At 19.9% G+C, this 23164-nt stretch overlaps 7 protein-coding genes across 7 annotated transcripts; 4 read left to right on the top strand and 3 right to left on the bottom strand. All coding sequences in view use genetic code 6, as the record gives it.

Moving 5' to 3' along the window:
• Positions 1-1102: 1102 nt before the first annotated feature.
• On the bottom strand, positions 1103-3325 carry TTHERM_01001320 (transmembrane protein, putative; the record flags this gene model as incomplete). Its single annotated transcript, XM_001027481.2, has 1 exon — positions 1103-3325. The coding sequence occupies one exon, from the start codon at positions 3323-3325 to the stop codon at positions 1103-1105; it is 2223 nt and encodes a 740-aa protein (XP_001027481.2).
• A 1824-nt stretch (positions 3326-5149) lies between these two features.
• TTHERM_01001330 (transmembrane protein, putative) lies at positions 5150-7297 on the bottom strand (the record flags this gene model as incomplete). The annotated part of the gene is made up of 1 exon (XM_001027482.1): positions 5150-7297. The coding sequence occupies one exon, from the start codon at positions 7295-7297 to the stop codon at positions 5150-5152; it is 2148 nt and encodes a 715-aa protein (XP_001027482.1).
• A 1196-nt stretch (positions 7298-8493) lies between these two features.
• TTHERM_001001331 (transmembrane protein, putative) lies at positions 8494-10084 on the top strand (the record flags this gene model as incomplete). Its single annotated transcript, XM_012800946.1, has 2 exons — positions 8494-8583; positions 8642-10084. The coding sequence occupies 2 exons, from the start codon at positions 8494-8496 to the stop codon at positions 10082-10084; spliced, it is 1533 nt and encodes a 510-aa protein (XP_012656400.1).
• A 1793-nt stretch (positions 10085-11877) lies between these two features.
• TTHERM_01001360 (transmembrane protein, putative) lies at positions 11878-12789 on the top strand (the record flags this gene model as incomplete). The annotated part of the gene is made up of 1 exon (XM_001027485.2): positions 11878-12789. The coding sequence occupies one exon, from the start codon at positions 11878-11880 to the stop codon at positions 12787-12789; it is 912 nt and encodes a 303-aa protein (XP_001027485.2).
• Positions 12790-13944: 1155 nt separating this feature from the next.
• TTHERM_001001377 (hypothetical protein) lies at positions 13945-14421 on the top strand (the record flags this gene model as incomplete). Its single annotated transcript, XM_012800947.1, has 2 exons — positions 13945-14120; positions 14172-14421. The coding sequence occupies 2 exons, from the start codon at positions 13945-13947 to the stop codon at positions 14419-14421; spliced, it is 426 nt and encodes a 141-aa protein (XP_012656401.1).
• A 2258-nt stretch (positions 14422-16679) lies between these two features.
• On the bottom strand, positions 16680-17357 carry TTHERM_001001378 (hypothetical protein; the record flags this gene model as incomplete). Its single annotated transcript, XM_012800948.1, has 1 exon — positions 16680-17357. One exon carries the CDS (start codon positions 17355-17357, stop codon positions 16680-16682), a length of 678 nt encoding a protein of 225 aa, XP_012656402.1.
• A 2452-nt stretch (positions 17358-19809) lies between these two features.
• Positions 19810-21516, top strand: TTHERM_001001379 (transmembrane protein, putative; the record flags this gene model as incomplete). Its single annotated transcript, XM_012800949.1, has 2 exons — positions 19810-20010; positions 20062-21516. 2 exons carry the CDS (start codon positions 19810-19812, stop codon positions 21514-21516), a joined length of 1656 nt encoding a protein of 551 aa, XP_012656403.1.
• Between the last annotated feature and the right edge of the window lie 1648 nt (positions 21517-23164).

The raw sequence follows: 23164 nt of genomic DNA on the forward strand, positions 1-23164 counted from the left end.
AATAAATTCCTAAATTTGATTATTTAGTTTTAATATAAAATCGGCATATTTTATAAATTTTTATTAATAATTTGTAATTGTTTATTGATAAAAAAATAAATATTTTTTGTTTCTAAATATTTTATAATACATTAATTTTTTTGGCTAGAAATAAATTCTTACTTTATTATTAACAATGTTATATCCTTTTAATTTTTAAAATCTATTAAATTTTAGAACTTATAGAATTACTTACTAAATAATCCATTAAACTTTTATGATATTTTAAATATTAATTTAACTTTATAAAATAAAAACTATGTAGCTCTTTATTTAATTATCAATATACTTTCTTTAATATTTTTGTTGATATAATTTGTACATATTAATTTATAAAAAATAATTATTGTTGTTAATTTTCATAAAATATGTTTTAACATACATTTCGATAATAAATAGTTTTTTTAAATAAAAACTAAATTTTGAAAAAAATAAAAATAATTCCCCCACCGGGACTTGAACCCGGGTCTGAAGGGTGAAAACCTTCTATCCTAACCTGCTAGACTATAGGGGATTACAGTATATTTACATAAATATCAGTATGAATTAGATTAGCAATGAAATTTACTGAATTACATTATAAGTATATTAAATTACCTCTTTTTTTATTTAGAAATTTTTTATAGCTAATTTTATTTATTAAATTTGAAACTAGCAAAATAAAATATTTAACCTTAATTAAGCTGTTTATTTATTTGGCATGATTAATATTTTACAAATTTTTAAATAAATAAATTATTTATTCAATACTTTATACAAAGACTAAGAAAATATAAAAGAAATTGATATAAAAGTAAGGGTTTAATATTATATTTTACTTTGTATTAATGGAGTATTTAACTTCATCTCCAAAAATACAATTTAAACACAATAAAGATAAAGACGAATCTCTTTAATAAAATTATAGGTGATAAATAATTTATTTTTGATTTCTTATTTGATAACTTATAATTAAATAAATAAATAAAATTTTTAGTAAATAACTAAACTTACTATGAGTAAGTGGAAGATAAATTATATAAATTTTTATTTTTTTAGTAATGACTTGAAGCTTAATAATTATTCAATGAATTTTATAGCTTTAGGGAGGACTACTCAGCTAAATAATTTAAACATCTTTTTCAGATGATGTTTATTATTTTAAAAACATAACTTGACTAAATTTAACCTCATTATTTAAATTATTATTTTATCTTTATATTTCTAAATTAGTATCAATAATTTAAGGATCTAATAAAAAAGTTTAATGGGTGTTATAATTGTTTTTAATAGATTGATTTATGTCTCCCTCTTTATCAAAGTTAGTTATTCCAGAGGTTAACAATTATAAAAGCTTTTTATCAATTATAGAAATAGATTAGCCATTTTGATAAATTTATTTAAAAGCATCTTAAGCCTATCTTCCAATTTAGTTTTCATTCTTTGGCTTATCTTGTAAGAAAAATTACTGGTTAAATTAATTTTATTCTTATTAGTTTAAAGACTCACATCTTGTAATTCCCTTGTCGTTATTATTATTTTAACCTGGTTCATTATTGCTTTTATTATTAAAGTCTGAGAGATAGAAAGCCTGTTTAGAAATGCTATCAAAAAGCTTAATTTGATTTTGATTCAGTAATAAATATTTTAGCTTTTCTATATCTTAAATTTTTTTTAAGATATAGCTTAAATCAAGCTATTCTTGTAGTCTGTCTATACTTGAGTTTATCATTTTAGAGTAAGGTTTTTCTAAATTCATAGATTTTTGAATTTAAGACTTCACCATTTTAAAAATATTAAATGAAATTTTTGGAGATGATTAAAATAAATAATCAAAAATTCGTTCTATATAATATTTGATAGATAAAGAATCATTTAGTCTTTATTAATTTTCTTTTATCGATTATTATAATTATTGCTAATGTTATTTTTATCTTAAATTTTTTTCCTAAAAATCTTCAACACTTAAAGTATTTAATAGATAAGAGTGGGGAGGTTGTTAAATAGTGATTTCAGCACTTTCAAGTTACATTTTATGTTTTATTCCATTTTTACTTACATATGGAATGTTTATTTTTGATTTTTTATTAGTGGAAGTTTATATCGAATTTTATATAGCATAATCTTTTTCGAAAATTTCTTTTTCTAAATTAATTGATTTTGTGTTTTAAGAGCTTGGAGAAATAAGTTTCTAGTGTAAAGCTTTGCTCTCACCTGAAATGCTGTCTCTATTTGATAAAAATTAGAATCTTATTTCTTCTCTATTTTCTTTAAAATCGAATAAGCTATTCAGCAGCTTGTAATATAGTGATATTCTTTAAATTGGAAAACAAATTAATGCACCTAGAAGGAAAAATACATTATAGACACCACCGATTTAAGAAATAGCACTAAATAATTTTAGGTAAGTTCTTATGTATTCTGATTACTTATTTTTCTCTAGACCTATATATATTTCATACAGCTTGTTATCTGTTTTTGTTATTAAAGTTTCTCTATCATTACTGTAAATCATGCGATAATCATCCTAGAACTCTTAGCTAATCAGACCATAATCTGTCCTTATTGTATTTTTCCTAAAATAAACATTAATGTTTTTGAACAAAGAATAACCAGATTACCAGAATGTATTTTATCCTATTGGCTTAAATGGGTTATTTAAATCATTAGGGGATATAATATAATTGACATAATATAGCTAAAAGGCTACATCACTTAATTTTTATTGAATTACAGTTTAGTTTTGGCAATTAATTTCACAACTTTTAACTTAAATATAAAGCCTTTTATATTGCATAGCCCCAAACTGACCTGCTAAATTTATTTTTTAATTTAATGGGAAGCAATAGATATTATTAAACTTTAGTGAGCTGAAGTAATCTATAGTTTGATTTACTTGGAAGTGGTCTAATGTACAAGGTTCCATTTTTATTGATTCAGCTACTGTTATTTGATCATATAAATTGGTTGTTTTGTTATAAATTTTGGTAGTTTCCAAAATTTAAACTTCTAAATAATAAATAGACTCATCTAAAAAGTGAACTAAGTTCTAATCCTAAATTCCCATTGCTATAGTATATTGCTATTAATCAAAGACTACTTCATCAGGTTGCTAAACTATATAATCTTAACTTACAATATTTGGGTTTGAATATTAAAAGCACTAATTAAGAATGTAAAATGAGTAAACGCTCACGACACTAACTATAATTACAGTAATTAAGCTTCCAAAAGCTGTTTTATGCTTTTAATTTTTCGAGAGCCTCATCTAAATAGGTATCCCAAAGATATCCAAAAATGATAGCATTTCTTTAAAAAATTTATTTAAAAAAAGTAAATATTGTATTAATTTTAATTTTATTTTTTTTATTTGTTTTCTAAACTAAATGTCTTTATTTGATTGGAAAGAAAATCTATTTAAATTTATAGAACTTCATTTTGAAGATATTAATTTAAATAATGTAATCTTTAGGTACTATTTATTTATTTATTTTTACTCCTTACAAAAATTTAAAAAATTTGATATACATTTTGTATAAACTATAAATTAGCCACAATTTTTATGTAAATAATTTTATGTAAAACAAGAATAATAATGAAAAATTATGCTAATTAAAAGTAAAAAATTGGATTTACTGGAGAAATATTTTTTCGCTAATCTAAAATATAAATTTGATTTTATTGAATAAGTAATCAAGATATATAAAATATTTAATTCATTTATTTCAACATTTACTACTTTATAATCATTAATATTTTGTTTTTTGAAAGTTAATTTTAAATAATTATCCATTTAATTTATTGAATTTTCCATTTATTTTTTTTATATTTTATATTTTCTTAATCCACCAGAAAATTAATTAAATAATTCCTTATGGTTAATTGTATTTTTTCAAAAAACAAGCACTTGATTATTAAAAATGTATTTTTCTGATAAATTATTTAATTAATTACTTATGTATGTATGCACTTTTTAAAATACGCTTAAAATTTGTTTATAAAAATTAAAGCTAAATATATTGAGAGTGTTTTCTTTTATTAATATAAATATTTTTAATTAAAAATTAATATTATGTCATTAAATATTCTAAATTTTCGCTAAATTAAAAATACTTAAATTGGATAAATTATGAATTAAAGATAATGTAATTATCCTAAAAAATAAATTTGCTCTTAATTTTAACAAAATGTATAACCTTAATTATATACTTATACATATAGTTATATCGCTGGAAACTACTTAGATTTACTTTAACCTAATAAAATCTTAGTTCTAGTTGAGTTCAGCTTCAGAAGCAAATACAAAATAAATAAATAAATAAATAAACATAAATTTTCATAAAAACATAGATTTTGTGAAATAATTTTTTTATTATAATAAACATTATATTTTTTCTTAATTTACAAATGAAGATATTTAAAGAGAGCAAGCATATTTATATAAAATATGATTACTAAATATTAAAATTCTACTAAAAATTAAATTATTAAAAGGTTTAAATTTATTTTAATTTTTTAAATATTAGGTTACTTTAGTGAAATTATTTTCTTTAAATAAAAAATAGTAAATAATATAATTAATTTTGATTTTATTAATTAAATTAAGCTTAAAATTAATAATTAATTATGAGTTTTTGATAAAATAAAATTAATTTTTATTATATCTAAAAAACTCATCTGAAGATTTTGCAAATAGTATCATATAAATATTAGAATATTATTGTAACTAAATATTTATTTAATAAATTATTCATAGATATTTCATTTAAATCTTAAATCAACTATTTATTAAATTAATATATCATTTTTAGAATTTAAAATTATAAAATTTCTTTCTATTTTCTTATAATTAATATTTATCATTTTTTAGTTTATGAGAAATTCTCTCCAATAAATTGGTAAACTTTTCACTATAAAACAACAGTCATCATTTTTTATAAATTATTCATACAAACGATAATAAGAATGCTACTTCAGTAAAATAGTAATCCATATTGTCAAATTTACAAATATTTTAAAGTATTTCCCCTGTATGTCAAAGAATTTTTTTATCCAACTGACACAGGATTGCGGATATCTATTATATGGGAGGACTACTCAAATATATAAAATAAACTTTTTTTAATGTTTATCATTTTAAAAACATAATTTGGCTAAATTTACCCTCATTATTTAAGCTAATATTTTATCTTTATATTTCTAAATTAGTATCAATAACTTAAGGATCGAATAAAAAGGTTTAGTGAGTGTTATAAGTGTTTTTATTAGATTAATTTATGTCTCCTTCTTTATCATAGTTAATTTTCCCAAAAGTTAACAATTATAAAAGTTTTTTATCAACTATAGAAATAGGCTATCCATTTTGATAAATTTATTTAAAAGCTTCTTTGGCTTCTTTTCCAATTTATTTTTCATCTTTTGGTTTATCTTGTGAGAAAAATTATTAGTGAAATTAATTTTATTCTTATTAACTTAAAGATTCACATCCTATTATTCTCTTATCATTATTATTCTTTTAATCTGATTCGTTGTTTTTATTATTAAAGTCTGAGAGATATAAAGTCTGTTTAGAAATACTATCAAAAAGCTTAATTTGATTTTGATTTAGCAATAAATATTTAAGCTTTTCTATATCTTGTATTTTTTTTAAGATACTGCTTAAATCAAGTTATTCTTTTAGACTTTCTATACTTAAGTTTATCATTTTGGAGTAAGGATTTTCTAAATTTATTTTTCTTTGAATTTAAGATTTCACCATTTTAAAAATACTAAATGAAATATTGGGAGATGATTAAAACAAAAAAGCAAAAATACGTTCTAATTAATATTTAATAGATGAAGAATAATTTATATTTTATTGATTTTCTTTTATGAATTTTTATTATTGTTAATATTATTTTTATCTTAAATTACAATTTTTTTCCTAAAAACCTTCAATATTTAATGCATTTATTAGACACGAATGAGGCTGTTAAATAGTGACTTCAGAATTTTCAAGTTGAATTTTATGCTTAATTTTATTCTTACTTACATAAGGAATGTTTATTTTTTATTTTTTATTACTGGAGGCTTTAAATGAATTTAAAATAGCATAATCGTTTTCAATTATTTTTTTTTCTAAGTTAAACGATTGAATATTTTAAAATGTTGGATAAATAAGTTTCTAATTTAAAGATTGGTTATCACCTGAAATGCTGTCTTGATCAGATAAAAATTAAAATCTGATTTCTTCTCTGTTTTTTTTAAAATCATATAAGCTCTTTATCAGCTTGTAATATAACGATATCTTTTAAATTGGAAAACAAATTAATGCACCTAGAAGGAAAAATATATTATAGATACCACCGATTTAAGAAATAGCACTAAATAATTTTAGGTAAGTTCTTATGTATTCTGATTACTTATTTTTCTCTAGACCTATATATATTTCATACAGCTTGTTATCTGTTTTTTTTATTAAAGTTTCTCTATCATTACTGTAAATCATGCGATAATCATCCTAAAACTCTTAGCTAATCAGACCATAATCTGTCCTTATTGTATTTTTTCTAAAATAAACATTAATGTTTTTGAACAAAGAATAACCAGATTACCAGAATGTATTTTATCCTATTGGCTTAAATGGGTTATTTAAATCATTAGGGGATATAATATAATTGACATAATATAGCTAAAAGGCTACATCACTTAATTTTTATTGAATTACAGTTTAGTTTTGGCAATTAATTTCACAACTTTTAACTTAAATATAAAGCCTTTTATATTGCATAGCCCCAAACTAACCAGCTAAATTCATTTTGAAATTTAATGGAAAACAGTAGATATTACTAAACTTGAGCTATTTGAAGTAATCTACAGTTTGATTTACTTAAAAGTGATCTAATGTACAACGTTCCATTTTTATTGATTCGGCTACTGTTTTTTGATCGTATAAATTGGTTGTTTCATTATAAGTTTTGGTGGTTTCCAAAAGTTAAACTTCTAAATAATAAATTGACTCATCTAAAAAGTGAGCTAAGTTCTAATCCTATATACCCATAGCTAAAGTGTATTTCTTTTAATCAAAGACTACTTCATCAGGTTGCTAAACTAAATAATCTTAACTTACAATATTTGGGTTTGAATATTAAAAGCACTAATCAAGAATATAAAATGAGTAAATGCAAACAATACTAACAATAATTATAGTAACTAAGCTTCCAAAAGCTGTTTTATGCTTTTAATTTTTTGAGAGCATCATCTAAACAGGTATCCCAAATAAATCTAAGAATGAAAACATATTTTTAAGAAAAATTTATTTATTAAACCAAAAACGTATTAATTTTTGTTTCTTTTTTTATTTATTCTCTAAACTAAATCTCTTTGTTTGATTACAAAGAAAATCTATATAAATTTTTTAGACTTCTTTTTAAAAGATCGTCAGTTTAAACAATGTAAAACTTTAGGTACTATTTATTTTTTATTCCATATATAGATTTTAAGAATGCTATATACTTATTGAATAAATAATTAACCAAAGTTTTTTATGTAAATAGTTTTTTTTAAAATAAAAATAATAACAAGTAGGCTGATCAAAAGTTAAATTGGGTTTATTGGTGAATTATTTTTTTTCTTATCTAATTTATTAATTTAAATTTCGTAGAAAAGTAAGTTGATAATAAAGAATATTTTAATTCATTCACTTCAATATTTTTTACTTTAAAATCTCTTAATATTTAAATTTTTAAATATTGCTATTCTCAGATAATTATTTCGATAGTAGGAAATTAATATTCACTATATTCTTATTTTACTCTATCTCTTACTGGGTAAAATAGTAAATATTATTTTAAAAATTTGAAGAAAATTTAATAATATTAGATTTAATCTGGCTTCTGACATTAAAAAATAAGTTATATTTAAATCCCTTCTAAAGTTAAATTTATTTTTTTAAAAATCAATAAAAAAATAATTAATAATTTTTTATTATTTAAAAACTGGTAATAAATGTAGAATCAATTTATTGAAAACTTAAAAATTGAAACTACAAAAGAATTTTATCATAAGAAAAGAGGTAGGTAAATGAGATCTTAATATATTAATTTATCTACTAAAATTAAAACAATTAATCCAAATTGTTTTAGTTCCAAATTTATTAATTGATTTATTGCTTTTAATTTATAAAATATCTTTTATTGAAGTTATAATTTAGTAAAATTTTATTTAATTTTGGTTATTTGTTTTTACTAAGATAAATAACATTAAAAAAATATCTTCTATTATATACCAACTAAGTTAAAGCATCTATTAAGTATTTTTTTCAATTTTTTTGTCTCTATGAACCAGTTTTTATATTAATTAAATCTGTTTTTAATAATTCTAAAATCATAAAACAAACCAATTGCTTTATATTTTTTGATTTGAAACAAATTATTAATTATTTTTACAAAAAACAAACAAATCAATTATTATTTAAACTTTAAGATAAACATAAAAATGGAAAAAAATATAATTAAGGGTCTAATATTCACTTTAGTTAAATTAAATACAGGAATTCAATTCTATTTCTTTTATCAATACATAAATGTAAACTTCTTTGGTTAAACTTCCTTTTTACTAATTCTAATTCTTAAAATAAAAAAAGTAAGATTAAAAAAGCTACATCTACAGCTTCGTTAGCTTTTATGTTATAGAAAGAATATTTAGTTGGACTATTGAAATAAGTGCTCTAAATACAAAGAAATTAGAATCCCTTTTAATACTAATTCTTAATTTGGTATAATTGGAGGAGTTCTATTTCATGATTAACTATAACAGGCATAGTAAGTATTTAGAATAAGGTATAATAGGGTAAGGTGTAATTATATGCTTATTTAACATTCCTTTGTACATAATGAGTTTAGTTTGGGTTTTAAAAATCCAATATACACTTCTAAATGTGGCTTTTATTTCAATTGTTCTCGTATTGCTATACGTAGGGCCATTTTCTGTAGCTTTTATCATGTTTATAGATGCTTAATAGTTTAATATTGATAATTTCTCAAAGATAAAACTATGGGTTTTTTAATATTTATATTCTTACTTTCAATTTTTTACTTTTTTCTGGTCCCTTTGCTATATATGGAATTATTATAACTTTTAATACTATGTCTTAGTAGTTTACTGTGTGCTTATTGTTCTACAAATAAATTATTTATGGCTCCGTTTTAAAAATAACTTCTAAGCTTGCGATAAATATATCTTTTTTATTTTAATCATTATCAAATAATTACTACATATTGTGCTTAGATATAGTAAGAAAAGGAATCAAGTGATTAACATTTTAAATAAAACTGGCTATAAAATGTATAATTCTATGATTATTTTTGAATCTTTGATTAAACTATATCTTTTAATAGCATTTTGGATTGTTTTTAAAACAAAAACTAATAATTAGCAGTTATATTCATTTTAAGTTACCGTTTTAGTGATGCTGATAATAAGTTTTTTAATCCTACTTTACTAAAGTATAATTAATGTATTAATAAGATAGTATATTTATAAAGAATTTATAGAATTGGATTCTATTCAAGAGTTTATTTAGCTAGATAAGAATAGTAAGGAGATTAAAAATAAAAGTATAAAACACATTTAAATATTTGATAATTTTTATAATTAAGAGACTCATGGAATAAATATAATTAAAGATATTTTATTTGAGTATGAAGGTATAGAAATAACAGGAAAAGATTTTAATAAGAAAAAGATACAAAACGATAAATATTATTACATTGTATAAGCTTAATTTCTAGTGAAAACATAATAAATTTTAGATGCCATTTAAACAAAGAAAGTGGTATCATAAATATAAAGTGTTCATTTAAATTTTTAAAATGACGAACAGTTATATGATTTATATAAATTTTGGATAAATCACTACATTGAAATAAGTCTCCATACAAACTTTGACAATAAATATTACAAATTAGTTACTGAAATTAAATAATAAATGTAATCTACTATTTCTTAACTGGTTACATATTAAAAATTAATTTTTCCTAAGATGATTGTAAATCCTTATTACATTTATTATGATTTGTATGATTGAAATAAATATTTTTTTTAAAAATATTAATGTTAGTTTTTTGAGTTTTATTTTATTAAAGGAATATTTAGAAATTATTATTTTAATAGCATAATATTTATTTTTAAATATCAAATAAATAGCTAAATAATTTTTTTTATTTTAGTTAAGTTATTTTTATCAATAATCTATCTATCTACTAAGTCATTTTTTACCACTTTGATTATTAAAATTTTTAAAAGTTTTTTTTCTTATTAAGCTCTTTCTATAAAATTGATAAAATTGTACTAAACTTTTAAAATCATAAAGAGTAAAAAAAACATAATTATTTTGAAATAAAACTAATAAGTTTTTTTTTCATTATCTGATATTAAATATTTACAAAATATATTAAATCTATTTACTTCTCAAAGCTTAAACTTTTTATTGTTTCTTTTTATAATTTCTAACCCATATCAAATATTTTTTAATAAATTGTAAAAGATAAAATATTTTTGGGTTAATCAAATCAATTACATAATTATTCCAAAGTTTAGAATGTATTTTTAATTGGGTCATATTTCATCGACTTTACAGAATTTTACTATTCTTCTAGAATAATACATTTTAGAAATGTTTGAAATACAATTCTTATTATCCCCATCTACTTTCAAAAATTTTTAATTTTGCTTTAATTACTGCCTCCTAAAAAGTTTAAAAAAAAAGTACAATTAGAAAATTAATTGAATAAATGTAAATTATTTTATTTTTGAATTTCAATTAAAAAATTACTTTTAACTTATAAAGCTAGTATTTTATTCATGGCTATTATAAAATGCCAAAGGGTTTTAGTTCTTAATTTATAAAATTAGATTACAATATTTAGTTCTAATTTATTTAGATATTGAATTAAGAATATTTGATATTATCAAAATTTTGATCAGAATCTATGAAGTCAAATGATGTCAGTCTTTACTAATAATCTCTAATTATTACGAACAAAAAAAAGATTTGATTAGAAAAACTTTTAATTTCTCAATTTATGAGCAAGATAATAATGAAGATGGTATTTTAAAAAATAATTAATTAATTTTTTAATAAAATCTTAGAAAAGAACAAATTAAAAAAACTATTTAAATGAGAGAATTTGATTTTAAGTGCCTATCATTTATAATTGTGAAGTTGCTTACAGCCATTCTGTTTTTCTTTTTTTATTAGTTTATAGAGGTAGTATTAGTTATCAAACGAATTTAATAACTTTTATTTTATAAAATTAGTAAAACAAAGGCTTTTATTTGTACACTTTTATAAGCTTTTATTTGATAGAAAGGCTTTTTAGCTATGTAGCTGAAATAATTAGTCTCTAAACAAACTTAAAATAATCACTAATAATCCTACCACTAAATTTAGTATACCTTGAAGAAATATACTTCCTTATTAATCATGAATAGTATTAAGCTTATATTTAAGAAGGAATTTTAGCTTAAGCTTTGATATAATGCACATTTCATATTCCTCTATATATATTGTCATTTGTTTGGGTTTTAAATAACTCATTTACTATATCAAATGTTATTTTAATATCTATTCTAGCGCTTGGATTCCTTAACTTTCCTTTCTACATTAATTTCTAGATGATAATACCCTATTATTAACAGAGTATTAATGATAGTTAGTTATTTAGTTATCTCAAAAATCAATATATCTTCTCATTTTTCAATTTTTACACTTATTTTTGGTCAGTTGCTTTGCTATTCAAATACAGGTAATATGGATTTTATATACTACCTATTAATTTCCTTACTACTATAATTGCAATTCAGACTTTATGGAGAAGAATGACCAATATACAAGAATTGCACGGTTAAAATAAATACTATCTAGCATTCACAATATTTTTGAAATAAATGCTTTAAGTAACTTTTGATATATAGCTTGTGGATTAGACTGACCTTAGATTAGGAATTAAACAATATGGTATAAAAGTATTTAATTAGATGACTTTATAGGAGCTTTTTAATAAATTTTTACTATCTATATTCTTCACTGTTGCTTTTTGCTAAGGAGCATTTGAGAAGATGTCCATCAAATACTTTTTATATTTTATCTATTTACTGCTCCTAATCAACACAGTTGTTTTAGGATACTCAGTTATTGTAAATATAATTAAATACTATTTGAACAATGAAGTAGTTGAATTTGATGAAATGGTTTAATTTGAAGATACACTCAATAAATAATACATATACAAAGACAAGAAAATTTAGTATATAAAAATATTTAGTATTTAATTTGATCAAAATGATACTAGACGTCAAGAAATTATGCTTTAGCTCTTTCTATTTGAATTTAAAAATAGCGAAATCTTTAGTCTTTATGCTAACAGAGAGAAGTTGGTGTATGTTCTTTAAGATCAAATAGTGATTTTTGAGTATTTACTAACAGCTCAAACTATTTTCAAAATCATTTAAAATAGGAAGATATTACCTTAAATCAAAAGAATACACTTTAGAATTAAAGATTGCAATCTTTATAACTTTTATAGATATTTTATTTAAAACCATATAGACATATAAGTATTTACAAATCTTGATGAAGGTTATGAAAATCTATGCCAATTTAAAAATAAAATACAGCTCAAAACTAAAACTTTTGTAGCATAAATAATTGCATTTTAAAATTTCTTGATGAGTTCAATGATTTCTGATCCCAAATAAATCCTTTATGACTTATTTGAAAATGATAAGTGATATAATAATAAATATTTTGGTTAAATAATTAACCTAAACTCAAAGAATTAAATTGACTCTAACTTGAGCGATTATATTTTATTAAAATTAATAAACAGATAAATTTTATTTAAAGAATTGTATTGGAGAGACCTGCCGGAAAAGATGTTTGTTTATACATTTCTGAATTAATAAATAACATTTTTATTTATTTATTTACATTATTAATCAATAAATTAAAATATAACAAAATAATGATATTTCATATGATATTTATTATTTATTTTGCTAATTTTACTCATTCTTTTTTATAATTGTTTTATTATTTTGTTTTTATTAAATTATTGATACCATTTAATTAATTAATGCCTTTTTCTCAAATTTTGAGCTTAAAAAAATTTTTTTACACATTTTCGAAAACATTTTATATTTACTTTCTATGATAATTATATTTATTTTGTAATGGATTTTTTGTTTATTTTTTACAATAAATAATTTCATCCAATAAAAAATTATTAAAAAATAAAGGTATTTAAAATAAATACATATTTTTGATTGTAAATATTTTTTTTTAATTTAATGAAAGTATATATATTTTGTAAACCAAAATATAAATTTAATTAATTAAATTTACATTTTGAATACATAAATATATTTTTTTATAAAACATAAAACCTAGAGTTTTATTTTATTATTAGAATATTGATTGTTTTGATTTAATTAAGGTGCAATCATATAAATTAAATATGGTTATCATGTATTAAAATATTAATTTTAAAATAAATACTGTAACATTTTAAAAATAAATTGTAGGATATTTATTGCTTATCAAACTAATAATTAAAGTATTTTAAGGGTTTTAAGAAATAAATGATCAGGGATGAGTATTAATTAATAATGATTTAGATTATATAAATTTGTTAAATATAAATTTAATCACTAGTTTCTAAAATATTTTATTTAATGTTTTATTAATTAAACTATTTTTAAAATAAAAAATATATGAGCTTTTAATTTAATAAAGTTTTCATTAATAAACATAAATTGAAATTTAAAAAATATCTTCCTTTATTATATAAATTAAGTTAAAGTATCTATCTAATCTTATTTGTCTCTATTAATCGGTTATCATATTAATCAAATCTCTTTTTAATAATTCTAAAATCATTTAGCTTTATGTTTTTTAATTAAAGTATTAATTATTTATAGAACAGACAAACAAACAAACAAATTATTATTGAAACTTTAAAATAAATATAAAAATGGAAAAAGATATAATTAAAGGATTAATTTTCATTTTAGTTAAGATAAATACAGGAATTCACTTCTATTTCTTTTATCAATATATAAATGTAAAATTCTATCTTTAAATTTACTTATTCTAATTCTTAAAATGTATAAAGTAATATTAAGAAGGCTACATCTACTGCTTCATTAGCTTTTATATTAGCGAAAGATTTTTTAGCTGGGCTTATAAATTAAGTTATCTTAAAACTAAATAAGAGTCCATTTTAATTTTAATACTTAGCTTAGCATAATTGGACGAGTTTTACTTCATCAAAGACTATGATATATTTTATAAGTATTTAGAAAAAGGTATAGTAACATAGAGTATAATTACATACTTATTTAACATTCCTTTGTCTTTTGTGAGTATATTTTGGGCTTTAAAAGCTTAATATATGCTTTTAAACGTGGTGCTCGTTTCAATTATTTTATTATTGATATACATTGGGCCATTCACTCTAGCTTTTATTATGTTTATGAGTTACTAGTAGTTTAATATTGATAAATGGTCATTTAAGTTTTTTTTTTAATATTTGTATTCCTATTTTCACTTTTTTACTTACTTTTGGTCACTTTACTTAATATGGAATTATTATAATCTTTAATACTATGTCTTGGTAGTATAAAGCGAGCTTATAGTTTTACTAATACATTATTTAAGGTTATGTTTAAACAATAACTTCTATACTTGCGAAAAATATTTCATTCTTATTATAATGATTATCAAATAATTGTTACATATTGTACTCAAGCTTAGAAAATAAAATCTAGAATTTATCTTATTAAATTAAATTGGAAACAAAATCAATAATTCTATGATTATTTTTGAATTTTTGATTAAGTTTTATCTTTTAATAACATTTTGGATTCTTTTATTAATACCAAATAATAATATTAATTAGTAGCTATGTTCATTTAAAGTTACCATTTTAGTAATGTTAGTAATAAGTTTTTTAATCCTACTTTACTAAAGTATAAGCAATGTACTAATAAAACAGTATATTTATAAAGAATATATAGAATTACATTCTATTCAAGAATTTATTTAGCTAGATAAGAATAGTAAGGATATAAAAAATAAAAATGTAAAATACATTTAAATATTTGATATTTTTTATAACTAAGAGACTTATGGAATAAACATAATTAAGGATATTTTATTTGAGTATGAAAGCATAGAAATAATAGGAAGAGACTTTAATAAGAAAAAAATAGAAAACAATAAATATTTTTACTATGTTTAAGCTGAGTTTATTGTGAAAGCATAATAACTTTTAGATGTTATTTAAACATAGAAAGTGACTTCAGATATATAAAGTGTTTATTTAAATCTATAAAATGACGAATATTTATCTGATTTATATAAAATTTGGATAGATCACAATATTTAAATAAGTCTTCATACAAACTACGACAATAAATATTAATAATTATTAATTAAAATCAATTAGTCAATGTAATCTGCCTTTTCCTAATTTGCCATATATTATAAATTTATTCTTCCTTAAATGATCACAAATCCTCACTATATTTATTATGATTTGTATGATTGAATGAAATATTTCTTTAAATCAGTTTTTGAGTTTTATTTTATCAAATTTAAATAATTTAAAAATATAATTTTGCCAAATAATTAAAATATAAAAATTCATTTTTAAAAACAAAAAATAAAAAACTTTTTATTTTTGAGATAGACATCAAAATACTATATCAGGATTTTAGGATTTGCTTTTGATAATGAAAATTTAATATTTTGAAAATGAAATTTTATCAATTTAATAAAATGATTTTTTTACTGTTAGTTAATAGAATATTTTTAAATGAAAGTATTAATTTAGTAAGATTTATTTAATGTTGATCTTTCCTATTGTATTAAAGTAACTAAAAACTGGAACAAATTTTGTTTATTAATTAATTTTAGTAATTATTGATTCTGATTTGTATATTAACTGTTTTTAAAAAGTATTAATTTATATAAAATTTTTTTAAAAAAGATTTAAAGTTTAATATTTCTATTACTTTTTTATAACATTTTTTAATAAATAAAATTATTTGAAAAAGCATCTTCTAATTCTTTTTGTCTTTAATTTTTTTATTTTAAATTATTCAAAAGCATATTTAAAATTGATAATATTCTAATAAAAATCAAAATTTAATTATCAGACCTGTTACTGATCTTTATTTAGTTAAACATTAGGTTTTTGATATTCTAATTGATTTAACTAATATTTTATATAAATAAATATCCTAATAAATAAAAGAAATGTAAGTATATTAAGACATTTAAGATATAGAAGAAGTAAGATAATTACATTTTAACTTTGAAAATGCAAAATGCTAGGAGAAGTGTTAAGTCATTCTTTAAAAAAAGCCTTATTTGTTTTAAGTTAGGACATACTACGGATTCTTTTTAATGTATGATGATTTAAATGAATCTCTCAAGTAGTAATTGTAAGTTTACCAAGAAGCTCCATACTACTTTGAAAACACTTCATATATGTTGGATAACTTTATCTATTTCGAAAATAAAGGCAGAAGTTTGGCATAAAGGATTTTCAAATAATATAATGATTACTAAGGAGAAAAAAATGGCTTTTATTATATTTGCATAGCTTTACTTTATCTCATTTAATAAGATCATGAGAAATCTTATGAAATTTTAATTTCAAAATTAAATGATTATGATGATTAACCAATGGTCTAAACTTGGTTTTATCATCAACTAGGGTGTCACTTCTAACATAAGACAAATCATGGAGATGATGAAGAAAATGAAAATGTATAAAAAACTCTGTTTTTTTTTGAAAAAGCATTAGAATTATAACCAAGAAATACAATGAATCTTTAAAATTTAGGAGTCTAATACAACTGTATAGCAACTCAAGAAGCCAGAGAAAAATCTCTTTAATATTATAAAAAAGCACTGGATATTTTTCCAGAAAATCAGTATGCACTTTGCAATTTTTCTAGTGCATTAGTTGATCTTGGTTATTATGATTAAAGTTTTTAAATATTTGAAAAGTGTCTTAAAAACTTAAAACTTAATTCTTCTTTTTTTGAAATATTTTTGAGTCTGCTCTTAAATGAATTTGATATGATAGACATTCAAAATTTTGATTAGATCTATAGAGAAGTTTGCTAAGGGATATTAACTTTAATTGAAATAGAACCAAATAATTAGTCTCTCTTTGAGAATTTTTAACACATATAAATTCTCTCAATTAAATATTCTATACAACTTGAACATATGGACTTGTTTGAATAAATTGTTTCAGCCTTTAGAAAGAAAGATATAATTTCATTAATTTAGCTCAATAAATTTATTATAGAATAATAATCAACATATTTAGATGGAGAAGAAGAAACAAAGAAATATCCTGTTCTAAAGATGACAAACATTTTAATATAAAAAGAATTGGAGATTTCATATAAATTACTTCCTTTCATAGCTTATAAAAATATAATCTAGAATAATTTGCATTTTTAATAATCTTTCTCTCATTGGGATTTATACGTTGATTATTGAAATTTTTTTTATTTTATTAAGGCATTCAAGTAATTTTCTCATACTAAAAAATAATAGTTTATATATATTCTTTAAGTAAGAAAAATAAATTGTTTAGTTTTACAAAATATTTTCAGTTTTGTTTTTATAAATTTAACTTTCATTTTATTTGTCCTTTTTCCTTACTATTACCATTTTTAAACAAACATAAACAATCAAATAAATTGATTATAAAGTACAAATAAACCTTATAAATATCATACTTATTTTTATTCTATTTTTCAAGGGCTACAAGAATATACATTTAGTATTAAATTCTGACATAATTATACTTTTTTTTTCTATCACAAAATTTCAAATTTTGCCAAAGTTCTAATTCATTATTTTTACAAAAATTTGTAATAAAGTATTAATTTATATAAAAAATTTTTTTTAAATTTTTAAAGTTTAGCATTCTATTACTTTTTATTATATTTTTAATAAATAAAATATCTTGAAATAATATCTAATTCTTCAGTCTTTGATTTTTTATTTTAAATTAATTCAAAAACATGAAAATGTACAAAAAACTCTGTTTTTTTTTGAAAAAGCATTAGAATTATAACCAAGAAATACAATGAATCTTTCAAATATAGGAGTCTAATATCATAGAATAGGAACTCAAGAAGCCTACCAAAAATCTATTTAATAATATAAAAAAGTAGAGAATTTTAATCCAGAAGATAACTTAACACTTTGCAATCATTCTTGTGTGTTAGCTGATCTTGGTTAGTTTAATTAAAGTTTTTAAATATTAGAAAAGTGTCTTAAAAAGTAAAAATATAATTCTGGTTTGTAATTATATTTACGTTTGCTCATTAATCGATTTAATTAACTAGGAATTCAAAATATTGATTAGATATTTAGAGAAGTTTGCTAAGGAATATTAACTTTAATTGAAATAGAAGCAAATAGTTAGTTTCTCTTTTATAATTTTTAATATTTATTAATTTTATCAATTCAACATTCTTTTCAACTTGAACATATAGACTTGTCTGAATAAATTATTTCAGCCTTTAGAGGGGAAGATATAATTTCTTTAATTGAATTAAAACAATTTATGATAAACAGATAATTAATTAATTAAGGAAGGAAATGGAGAAGAATAAACAAAAATAGTTCCTGTTCAAAAGTTGTAACATATTTTAATATAAAAATAATTGATGATTTCATAATAATTTCTTTCTTTAATAGCTTATAAAAAAATAATCTAGAATCATTTAAATTTCTAATAATCCTTTTCTAATTGGGATTTACACATAGATAATTGAATGTTTGTTTATTTTTATTTTATTAAAACATTGAAATAATTTTTTCAAATTAAAAAATAAAAGTTTTAATTTTATTCAAATAAGATTATTTATTTTTATAAAATATTTTAAGTTTTTTTATAAATTCAACTTTCAATTTTATTTGTCTTTTTTCCTTTCTATTATTAATCTCAAACAAATTTAAAAATTGAATTGTATTTAAAAAAAATATAAGGCTTATAAATATCAAACTTATTTTTATTCTATTTTTCAATGGCTACAATACATGTTTAGTATTAAATTCTGATATAATTATACTTTTTTTTATATCACAAAATTTCAAATTTTCACTAAGTTCTAATTCATAATTTTTATAAGATTTCAAATAAATTAGTTAGTATAATTTGCAAACTATTATTAAATAAGTACTAATAAAGTGTAATAATTAAACAATCTTTTTGTTATTTAAATTTTTTAATTGTAAATATAATAAATTAATTAAGAGAAAGAGAATATTTAAAATTAATTTTTATAACTTTTATGCAAGTTGAATAAATTCAAAGATATCTCCCTCTAAATCCCTCAGATAAGGCAAAATAAGGAATTATCATATCTATAAAATACTACTATTGTCATTAACCAATTTGATTCTCAATAATCATCGAAATAAATATTATGTAATTTTTCAAATATAAATAACACCAATTTTGCATTAAATAAATAAATTGATTTTTTTTAAATATATATTTTTAAATAGAAATTAAAGATTTTATTAAATTAACTTTAATCTACTTTAAATCTTAAAATTGGCCGGCCCCAGACCCAATCTAAAAAATTTAATGTATGCCACGTGGGCAGTTGTGTAATTTTCTATTATACATTTTTATTTAATAAAATTTAATTTTAAAATAATAAATGCCATTCACTTATCTAGTCGTTTCCAAATGACGAAATTTTTGAATGACATTTTGCTGTATTTTTTAAATTTTAATATAAATTATTTATAGAACAAACAAACAAAAAAAGAAACAAACAAACAAATAATTATTTAAACTTTCAATAAACATAAAAATGGAAATAGAAATAATACACGGGTTCTTTTTTACTATGGTAAAGCTAAATTCAGGAATTCAATTCTACTTCTTTTATCAATATATAAATGTAAAATTCTATCATTAAATTTTCTTATTCTAATTTTTAAAATAAAAAAAGTAAGATTAAAAGAGCTACATCTATTGCTTCATTAGCTTTTATATTATAGAAAGGTTATTTAGTTGGATTACTGATATGTTTTTTATAAAAAGAAATAATTTAGAGTCTATTTTAATTTTAATACTTAATTTGGCTTAATTGGATGAGTTTTACTTCATGATTAGCTAAGATAGGCGTAGAGAGTATTTAGAAGAAGGAATATTAGAAAAGAGTGTAATTACATTCTTATTTGATATTCCTTTGTACCTAATGAGTATAGTTTGGGTTTTAAAAGTTTAATTTATGCCTTTAAATATGGTATTCGTTTCTATTCTTTTATTATTGATATACATTGGGCTATTTACTACAGCTTTATCTATAATAGGTAGCCTTGAGTTAAATATTTATAAATTGTTTAGGTTTAAGTGTTGGTTTTTTTAATATTTGTACTCTTATTTTTAATTTTTTACTTACTTTTGGTCGCTTTGCTTAATATGGAATTATTATAATTTGTAATATTATTTCTTGGCAGTATACAGCGTGCTTCTTGTTTTATTAATAAAGCATGTATGGCTCCGTTTATAAAATAACTTATAAACTATGGAAAAATATACCATTCTTATTATAATCATTATCAAATAATTGTTACATATAGTATTCAGATATAGAAAAAAGAAACATTCATCATTTAGCATTTAAAATAAATTTGGCTACAAAATCTTTAATTCTATGATTATTTTTGAATTATTGATTAAGCTTTATCTTTTAATAGCATTTTGGATTGTTTTTTAAAAAACAAATAATAATAATAACAATAACAATTAGCAGCTATATTCATTTAAAATTACCGTTTTAATAATGATAGTAATAAGTTTTTTAATCCTTCTTTTTTAAAGTATTGATCAAGTAATAATAAACCAGTATAAATATAAAGATTATATTGAATTAGAATCTATTCAAGAATTTATTAAATTCGATAAGAATAGTAAGGATATTAAAAATAATTATGTAAAATACATTTAAATATTTGATATTTTTTATAATGAAGAGACTTATGGAATAAGCATAATTAAGGATATTTTATTTGAGTATGAAAGCATAGAAATAATAGGAAGAGATTTTAATAAGAAAAAGATATTAAACAATAAATATTTTTACTCTGTTGAAATAGAGTTTATTATGAAAGCTTAATAAATTTTAGATGTTATTTAAACATAAAAAGTGATATCATAGATATAAAGTGTTTATTTAAAACTATAAAATGATGGATATTTATATGATTTATATAAATTTTGGATAGATAACTACATAGAAATTAGTCTCTACTCAAATTACGACTATAGATTTTACTAATTAATAAATAATATCAAATAATAAATGTAATCTGCTATTTCCTAACTAATAATATATTAAAAATTTATTTTTCCTTAAATGATCGTAAATCCTCACTTTGTTTATTATGATTTATATGATTGAATGAAATACTTTTTAAAATCCTAATTTATGTTTTTTGAGTTTTATTTTGTTAAATTATAATAATTAAAAAATATTACATTAATTACAAAATAACTATTTTTCCAAATAACGAAATTTTTATTTAGATGTAGAGTATGTATCTCAAAAATAAAAAAATTTTATTTTTTGTATTTAAAAATGAATTTTTATTTTCAGGATTTGCAAAAGATAATGAGAATTTAATATTTAGATTTTTTAAATGAAATTTAGAAATATAAAAATTTTTTAAATCAAATTTATAAAGTTATTTATTTTTTGCTTTTAGTTAATAGAATATTTTTGATGTAAGCATTAATTTAGTAGGATTTATTTCATGTTAAGCTTTTCTATTGTTTCAAAATAACTAAATACTGGAACAAAATATCTTTTATGATAATTATAATTTAGTCTTTCTTCAAATTTCTCTTTTTTTCACATTCTTAGTCTATTTATCAATAAATATTAGTGATAATTTATTTTTCTGCTATTATAAATTAAAAAATCATAAAACTAATTTCTTAATATTTATTTTGAAACAAATTATTGATTATTAACACAACAAACTAAAAAGTTATTATTTAAGCAAAATGATAAGCACAGATATGGAAAGAAGTATAATTAAAGGATTCATATTCACTTTTATTAAGCTAAATACAGGAATTTAATTTTATTTCTTTTATCAATATATCAATGTAACATTTTTGTTTTATTAAGTTACTGTTTACTTATTCTAATTCTTAAAAATAAAAAAGTAAGATTAAAAAAGCTACATCTACAGTTTCATTAGTTTTTATGTTATAGAAAGACTATTTAGTTGGGCTATTGAAATTTTAGCTCTCAAAATAGACAAATTTGATTCCATTTTAATTTTAATACTTAATTTGGTATAATTGGAGGAGTTTTACTTCATGATTAAAGACGAAACACAAAGTAAGTATTTAAATTAAGGTATAATAGCTTAAAGTATAATAATATACTTATTTAACATACCTTTGTACTTAATGAGCATTATTTGGGTTTTAAAAGTCTAATTTATACCTCTAAACGTGGCATTGATTTCAATTGTTATCATGTTGCTATATGTTGGTCCATTTTCTGTAGCTTTTGTTATGATTATAGATGACTAAAGATTTAATATTGATAATTTCTTAAAGATAAAGCTTTGGCCTTTATATTTATATTCATACTTTCAATTTTTTACTTTTTTCTGGTCCCTCTATTATATATGGAATTATTATAACTTTTAATACTATTTCTTGGTAGTATACAGTGTGCTTATTGCTCTACTAATAAATTGTTTATGGCTCCGATTATAAAATAACTTTTAAGCTTGCAATAAATAAATGCTTTTCTTAATAATCATTATCAAACAATTATTGCATATAGTGATAGGATAAAGATAGAATAAGAATTAAGTGATAAATGTTTTAAATAAAACTGGTTAAAAAATGTATAATTCTATGATTATTTTTGAATTCTTGATAAAGCTATATCTTCTAATAGCATTTTGTATTTCTTTTTAAACAATCAACAATTAGGACCATCTATACTCATTTTAAGTTGCCTTATTAATAATGCTGATAATTAGTTTTTTCATCCTATTTTACTAAACCATAATTTAAGTATTAAT

The sequence above is a fragment of the Tetrahymena thermophila genome (assembly GCF_000189635.1).
Source record: "Tetrahymena thermophila SB210 genomic scaffold scf_8253886, whole genome shotgun sequence".
Lineage (NCBI taxonomy): Eukaryota > Ciliophora > Oligohymenophorea > Hymenostomatida > Tetrahymenidae > Tetrahymena > Tetrahymena thermophila.